The sequence below is a fragment of the Ovis aries genome, chromosome 11, assembly GCF_016772045.2.
Source record: "Ovis aries strain OAR_USU_Benz2616 breed Rambouillet chromosome 11, ARS-UI_Ramb_v3.0, whole genome shotgun sequence".
NCBI lineage: Eukaryota > Metazoa > Chordata > Mammalia > Artiodactyla > Bovidae > Ovis > Ovis aries.
The window spans coordinates 50852887-50861088 of NC_056064.1; the positions used below are offsets into that span (position 1 = coordinate 50852887).

The 8202-nt window shown below is 60.3% G+C and overlaps 1 protein-coding gene across 5 annotated transcripts in view; it reads right to left on the reverse strand.

The window, feature by feature from the left end:
- BAHCC1 (BAH domain and coiled-coil containing 1) overlaps positions 1-5663 on the reverse strand; it is a 60871-nt gene extending 55208 nt beyond the window's left edge. For 4 of the 5 annotated variants that reach the window (XM_042256753.1, XM_042256754.1, XM_027974268.2 and 1 more), the window contains exons 1-2: positions 5485-5663; positions 1250-1650 (exon numbers count right to left, since the gene is read on the reverse strand). In XM_042256753.1, coding sequence (XP_042112687.1) covers positions 1250-1427 — 178 coding nt within the window. In that variant the 5' untranslated portion in view covers positions 1428-1650; positions 5485-5663. Of the gene's footprint in view, positions 1-1249; positions 1651-1861; positions 1979-5484 lie in introns of those variants that run through there. The other variant, XM_042256752.2, reaches the window with a different exon arrangement.
- Positions 5664-8202: the final 2539 nt, after the last annotated feature.

Genomic DNA, 8202 nt, shown 5'->3' on the forward strand with positions numbered 1-8202 from the left:
AATTTATGTTTTTCTTTCTGACTGCCCTCCCTTCTGACATTTTCCCTTCTAGCCTGACTCTGCCATCCGTTTTAATCCACACACTAATTGTAATCCCATTAAAGCAGATATAATTTTATTAGTATTCACAGTTCATCAAGCTAGCAATAATAACTGTTACTGCCAAATTAACAACAACAACAAAAAAAGAGGCAAACAACATTTCTAATGTTTAAAACAAACTGTAAACAAAAGCAAGCCAACCTTCCAGGGTGACCAGCGGGTCCCCAAACGCGCAGCCACTCAGGCTTCCTGCAAGCTCAGCCGGCGCTGGCCAGTGACCTCCAGGGTCTCGGCGAGGTAGAGGCCCCTTTGCCACCCTCTGCCTGCCCCTGCTTCTCCTCTGACCTGGCTCGACAGTAGTATCGAAGCCACCCCAGAGGGGGACCGCTCTGGAGATCTGCGTCAGCTCTGCCAAGGAACAGCTCTCTCCCGGGAGAGGTCTGGAGTGCAGGGAGGCCCCAGCTCTCTTCTCTTGGAGCAAATCTGCGGCGAACTCGCCTGCACCGAAATCCGGCAGCGGCCCCCGCGCCGCCCCCAGCCGAGCCGGCGCCGGCGCTGCCCTCCCGCAGGCCGAGAGGCTGGGCCACGATCTGGCCACGCTTTGTCCGGCTTTAGCAGGATACCAGAGGCACTTGTTAAAGCAAATGCATCCCCTGCAAACCCATTCTCGCCCTGACACTTCAAGGCTTTATATAGAAACAGGATTTGCTCGTCTTACACCAGCAGTCCCTATTAACGCTCACCCCGCGCACACACCGCCCTAATCCGAGAGGCCGCGGCACTCCCCTCCCCAAGTCACAACAGCCGTTTTTGTTCCCGCAGAAAGTGGCCTCGTTGTCCCAGCCCCGGAATGTCTTAAGGATGTGAATGCAGAATGCAGAAATGAGGTTTCCGCGGAATTTAGTTCTTCGGCAGGAAGGGGTGGGGGAGGGTGCAGGGGAGGAAAGGCTTTATTTTTAGCCGGCTCCGGGGCTGCCCCTCCGAGACCCTGGGGGACCCCGGGGAAGGGCGCTCTAAACCGCGATGATCCGGCTCGGGGGGCCCCCGCAGGACGCGCGGGCCGCCACCGGTGCCGGAGCAGGGAAATGAAACCGAAGGCTTCTCCGCAAACGCTCGAAGAGAGGAGGGGCAGGCTCCCATCCGACCCTCGACCGTCCCCACCTCGCGGCAGGGTCTCCTCTCCCGCGCCCGCCCGGCCGGCACTGACCTGTGTGCGAAGCCATGGGCAGCGGCGATGGGAAGTACTTTCCGGGCTGGAAGTGAGCGGGGGGCTGCGCGGCGGGCCCGGGCGGGGCGAGGCGCGCGGCGGCGGCGGCGCTGCGGTGGCCCAGGCTTCCGCGCTCCGACAGCAGATGAGGCGGCGGTGCGAAGTCGCGGCCATCCATGCCGGGCCCCGGCCCCGGCCCCGGCCCGCCGCCGCCTCCCGGGAGCAGCACGGCCGGGGCCCGGGGGCGGCTCGGCGCGCGGGTGGCGCGCAGGCGGCGCGGAGGAGGCGGTGTCTGGGGTCACCGGCGGCGGCGGCGGCGGGGCCGGTCAGCACGCGGGCGGACTGGGCTCCTCGGCGGGCGGCCGCGTGCCGAGCCGGCAGCCGCCGTGCGGATCCATAGTCTGCGGATGCAAGCAGAGGAGACTAGGTGACTTGGGGGTTCGGCTCGCCTGGGGGTCCCCGCCCCCACCCGCCAGCCTGCCACCCTTCCCACCCCGCCGGCCCGAGTCCCGCCAGGCCGGGCGGCCGGGCCCCGAGCGCCCAGCGCGTCTCCCCGCTGCACGCGCGCGCGTGGGCCACCCGGGTCGCCCCGATCCCCCCGCGCACACGCACCGTCCCTGCCACGCTCGGTCCGGAGGAGCCTGAGGGAACCCGGCCGTACTGCTCGCCGCTTCCCCTTCGCGGGCCCCTGCGGCGAGGGCACCGCGGCGAAAGGCTGCTGGCTCCGTTGGGTGATAAAAACCCAAATCTGCGAAGCCATCACGCATACACACACACACACACACAGAGACACACACACGCACACCCTCTCCCCTCCCCCGCTGCCCAAAGGTGTCTCTGAGGAAAGGCCTGGGGTCCACGCTTTTTTCTTCTCTCTCCATTCCGAGGTCCAGCTTTTACTGCATTCTGCTTAACCGAATAACCATGCTAATTAAGCGAGTAATTTTATTGATTGTAACTCGAGTTTTTTTTTTATAACCTTCCTTTTCTCCCCTCTCCCATCCCCCCCCCCATGCGTCTTTTGGTCCATTCTTTTGAACCCGCCGCTCCTCCCTCCCACCCCTGCCCCGCCACAGCCCTAACAGGACCAAGCCCCCACCCCGCAATGCCGAGCTTGGACCCCGGGCCAGCTCCCCGAGCCCCAGGGGCTCTACGTCCGCCGGCGGCGTCACCTGGGCCGCCACGCCGCAGTGCCCGGCCGGCCGTCCCGGAGCCGGGAGCTTCCTAGCGAGGCTCAAACAATCACCCCGCCCCCCGGTGAAATTCGCCCAGGATCTTCCTCTGTGGATTGGGGCTTTGGTGGGGGCCTCTTTGAGAGTCAGAAATTGTTCTTCCTCAACGCTCCAAATCGGCCACGAATTTCTCCCTTCGGCGCCTGCCCCAGGTCGCCAGCTGAGCCGAGGCCGTTCTCCGCACGGCCCGGGGACGTGGGGTTTGCGACGCCGGGCTCGGCCTTAGGGCCGCGGACAACTGGCCCGGCCCAGGGCAACCTTCGCCAATGCCCAGGTCCCAGCGGACCCCTGGCCTCCCCTCGTCCACCTCCACCTCTCGGCTGAGCCATTTGTAATGTCCCCCACCTCCCTTCTCTTCCACCCCCACCCAAAGCGGAGAGTCCACTCCGAGGCGAAATTGGGGACAATTTCAGACGCTGAGTGTGAAACGACGACGCAAGCAACATAAACTGAACAGCTGTGCTCCCTCGTGGACCTCTTTCATTTTGCACATTTCTCATTTCCTCAATCTGCATTGTTTTAACGTTTGATATCACTTCGAACAAAAGGGAGATGGGCAGGCTCAACATTCTTAACTGTGAACTTTGCAGAAAGTCTTCGGATTTTTTTAAAAAGTCGTCCCACAGTGACAACAAAGCGATTAAGATGTTTTCCATTTTGTGAATACCATTTTAAATTACTATATTTAATGCTACAGGTTCTACACGTCTTATTTGCAGACTGTTTTGTGTTTGATTTAATCTATAACCAAAAACATAGTGTATTAAGCGAATACATATTTGCTCAGCTGATAAGCTTTTTAATATTTATTCGGAGAGCTTTTGCATTGTAAATAAACGGGACCTACACAAAGAGTTCTCTTTGTCTCTCAACTTCCTACAAAGGGGTTTTGGGCTTCCTCTCCTCTAGGGATCCTCAGCTCTCTACCCCGGTCTAACAAATCACTCGGCTCGCCGCCGCTCGGGCCTACTGAGCGAACGCCTGGCCTCAGAACCCGGAGAGCGCCGGGCGAGGGGGCTGCCCGGGCTGGGGTCAGGGGAGGGAGGGGCTGCCCGCGCGGGGCTTAGGGCCTCCGGGCAGCAGCGAGCTGCGAGCCGGGGGGCACGGGGCGGGACAAAGGGAAAGACGGAGGGGAGGGAGGTCGAGAACCTGCGGCTTCAAAGGCGCCGAAAGCCCGCGGCTGCGCGCACGGGGGGTGGGGGGCTTCCCAGCGGCCTCCGGGGAACCGCGTATACTATGCTTTTGTTTTGTGGGGTTTCTTTTTTCCAATAAGAAATTCCAGAATTGTCGAGAAAGGGAGTTGCTCTCGATTCTCGGGACGCGGGCTTGGCTACCAGCAACAGCTTTAATCTTCACCTTCTGTGGGCTGGATCGATCCTTCCCCACCAGCCCGCCAGACTTTTTACTCGGAAGGCGATGGGTTGTTGTCGCCCCTCCGTGCCGCGGAGATTCTCACCAGGTCAGAGGGGCTTTCTTTTGTGTTCTTTGCTCCGGGGAAGAGGCCGCGCCGCGCCTCCCAGTCCGCCAGAGAGCGGCTCCCGGGGGCCTGCGGAGCACGAGCCCGGCAGGGAGAGGGGCGGCGACGCGCGGCCTCCGCCGCCTGGGCCCGGAGTCTCGGATCCCAGGCGCCGCCAGCTGCGAATCCCAGGGCTCCTAGCCTCCTCCCCCCAGCGCCAAGAGAGACCGCAGCTCGCGTCAGGCCGGACTCAGAAAGGATACGGAGCGAAAGCGGTGGCGTGCCGGGAGCCCCCGCGCCGGCTGGAAAATCGCTGACAAGGGTATTTTGGAAACAGTCGAACTTCGAAACGCCGGGTCCTCCCTAGGACTCCGCGGCGCGATCCCAGGAGTCGCCAGTCTCTCTGCGCGTGGCTCGAGCGCTCCAGGATTGTGGGAGCGGCTCCTTCGGTTTTGCTTCGGTTTTAATTTAAACACCGAAAACCCTCCCTTTGCTTCGGCCGCCCGCATCCTCCAGCGCCGTCTCCCGGTGCGCTGGCGCTGTGGGGCCTGCAGGCTGGGCTGGGGCCCGCGCACACCCGGCGCGTGCTGCTTGGGCGCCGCCGTAGAACCCGCTCCCTGCGAAACGGTCGCGCCCGACACCCACCCTACCTCCGCCAGGAGAGGACCGAGGTCCGTGGCCGCTCCTGGCCCCCGCAACCCAAGGCGCACCCGTCCGCAGATGCCGTCTCAGGGGTGGTGGTCTGAGCCCTGCATGCCGCCCGGAATGCGCTCGGTGAGAAAGCCACTCTGCGCTGACCTCGCTTGGCCCCCTCCGCCACCCTCAGCCGCCCAGGAAAATTTTTTCTGAAATGTCCTGAAATGAATTAGGTTCTGGAAAGCGAACCCCCACGAACCTCGCCGTTACCCCTCTCCGCCCGGTCCCTCGCCCCGCACGCGGCTGACGGCCGGCAAGACCCTCTAGTAGGCGGCTCAGCCGCCTCGGCCAGCGCGAGCCAGCCGGTTCCCGGCGCCGTGGAGCGACCGGGCGGGGCTGACCCAAGGCTGCTCGGGGGAGGGGAGCAACGTGGTGGGGGGGTGCAAACAATTGGGGTTCGTTCGTGGTGCCTCCAGAGCCGGAGCGCGTTGGCTGCGTCCGGGACCTCGCCGGCTGTCTAGCCGGAGCGGCCCGCGCGGCTTTCGCCGGACGCAGCCTGGCGGTCCCTGTCCTGTCGCGATTATTTATTTTTAATGCTGGGTGTCGATCGACACAACAAGCGCTCAGAGCAAAGCAAGGACGCATTACAGGGGGAATTTTAAACCGATCGATAAGATTTTTCAGAGGGGGAAAAAAAATCTCTCTTACATATAGTCCATTAAAAAAAAAAAAAGCCTGTTCGACATTATAACGGATTTTTAAAAAGGGAAGATATATACTTCTTAACATCGCAACCCTGAATTTCTCTTACTAAAAAAAAAAAAAATGTAAATCCCCAAAGCCAAAATAAAAATAAAATAATAATAAAAATACAAAAACAAAAAAAAATGAAAGCAATTTCAGTTACTTACTGGAGGTTGTTTCCTGGATACAATTGAATGCAATACAATTAAACCAGTAAATGTGACTTTGTTTTGTATTCCTATTGGTATTTTCAATGTGCTGACTGTTGCACTGTAAATGCACCGCTTCCACAACAACGACTCTAGCGAGCCCATCCAGAGCGGCTCTCAAACCTGCAGCCCGGCGCGGCGAGCCACGGGCCCTGCATACTAATAAGCTCGTGCCACTCAGCCCGGAGCAGCCGGTGCGCTGATTGGCCGCGCGGCCCTCCGCGGCCGGGAGCTCGTGCCACTCATTCGGCGTAAACAGGCCTCCCAATAGGCTGGCGCCGGGCCAGGGAGCTGCCAATCAGGGAGCAGCAGGGCTACTACCGAGCCCGATGGCGCCTAATTCAAGCCCGGCGACTGCGCAGCTCCTTTGCGCAGATCGTTGCTGCTGAATGGGAATGTGTTGGCGCAGGGCGGGAGAGGGAGCAGGGCCGAGTGGGAGCGCTTATCCACGCCGAGGAGAAGGCTTTTGCTTTTTTTTTTTTTTTTTAAATTTAACCCAGCAGGTCTAACGTTTGGCGTCCAGTGCACAGAGGCCAGATGATACAGCAACACGCGTTGAAGCAGATGCTTTTTAAAATACTTGGGATGTCTGGCAGGTGGCTGAACCCGGCACAGGTAGGCCCGAGATCCAAGCATAGAGGCTTCCTCGGGTTGCCTGGCCCTACTACCACTTCGAGGCTCCACCTGCTCTGACCAAGCTCAGGAATGCCTACACTCTCGAAGTCTGGGTACCACGGACTCTTGAGTCGCCAGCCTTGTCCTCTCCTCCTCTTGCCCCAGGGATCAGAATCTGGGGAGAAGGTTTTGTGTCTCTGGCCACGTATCTGCGGACCCTGTTTTTATTCCCCATGGCTATATTTTTGCAACCCAGCACTGATGAAAATGAAAACCGGGGATTTATGGCCATGACAAAGATTGCCCTTTCTTCATCTGCAACTAGATTTTAAAAATATGTTCACCTTGATATGTACAGTATTTTTTCAATATCGCTCTCCTGCATATGATAAATTCTTGCCCTAAATAGAAAAGCCCCTAAACAAATATCTTCATCGTAATCAGATGCAAACTATTTTTTAGGTTATTCTCCAAATATTTCTGTTAGAGTTTGGTTTCCCAACGATGCTATTTATGCTCGGGAGTCAAGTCTATATCTTAGTGGCGATGGATACATTATTTTCACTCCTCCAGGTGCAGCTCTGCTTCCCCCTCAGGGGGAAAAAAATGGTATTTAACTAGATGCCAACCAACTCGGGCCCGCGCGGTATCCACCGGCTCATTCCGGTAGGGACAGCCGCTGCCACCGCCGTTGCTAAGTCGCTTCAGTCTTGTGCGACCCCATAGACGGCAGCCCACCAGGCTCCTCTGTTCCTGGGATTCTCCAGGCCATAATACTGGAGTGGGTTGCCATTTCCTTCTCCAATGCATGCATGCATACTAAGTCGCTTCAGCCGTGTCCGACTCTGTGCGACCCTATGGACACAGCCCACCAGGCTCCTCCGTCCACAGGATTCTCTAGGCAAGAATACTGGAGTGGGTTGCCATTTCCTTCTCCACCGGTAGGGACAGGAACGGGTTAAGCCAGAGGCCTTCTGTTGTCACCTTTCTTTCCCCGCCCCCCCGCCCGCTCCCTAGGGACCGTCAGGATTGGCTGGCACTCGGCCAGCAGGCTGTCAATCACCGAGTGTAAACAAGGCGCTGATTGGCTGTTGTCCAGTCCGCACAGGGCCTCCTGAAAAAAGCAATTACTGGCTCCGCGGTTTCAAGGCGGCCCCAGGCCGCTTGATGAAAGGAGATAAGCTAGGGACCGTTTCCAGGACCCCCGCGGGCCGACCCTGGCAGCCTTGGAGCCGAGGTGCGGCGAAGAGCCTGCGGATCAAAGGAATCCAGAGAGAAAGGGGAAGCCGGGCGCAAGGCTCCGGCCGGCCTTCCCCCGCGGGCATCTCTGACCTGGGTAGGGGCTTGGGCCGCGGACTGGGCTCCGGAAGTGGGAGCCCGCTTTGGGCGGCGCGGCCGGGCAGCTCCGGAGAGTCCGGGGCTGGCAGGTAAGCGCCACGCTCCGCGGCCCGGGCCTAGGACGCAGGACTCGGCCGGCGCGGTCCTGAGTCCCGGCTCCAGCGACACCCCTGCCAGGTGACGAGGACCCCTGTCCCCCACGGCCTGAGCCCCTGGCCAGTCCCTAAGCCCGTGCCTTCGGAAGCCACCGAGGTGGCGCGCGTCGGCAGCGGGAGAGGAGGCGGCACGTATAAATCCATAAAGCCCTCGGAGATCCGATTAGCGCACGGCTATTCATTAGGCCGGGGGCGATTGAATTAGGTCCCGGGTGCGGGCCCGAGGGCGGGTGCCGGCGCGGGTTGGGCGCATCCGCCAATGCGGGGCGTGGGGTGGGGTGGGGGGGACAGTTCTGGCGCAGACCTCAGGGCTTGGGCCGTGGTTTCCGGAGGAAGTCAAAGCATCGGCTCCGGAGCGAGTTGAGGGGACGGGTTCCTCCAGGTCCTGCCCCAGCGGGTGCGTGCGGGGGCGGCCGGCTTCCCATGCACACCGTGCAAAGCCAGCCTGAGACCGGCCCGGCTGCGGAGAAATCGCGTCCTCGGAAGGGTGGGCGGGCAGGAGGGGTGGCCATGGCTCCGGGATCCAGCGCAGGGCCAGGAGCAGCCGGAGCTAGGGCTGGGAGCGGCT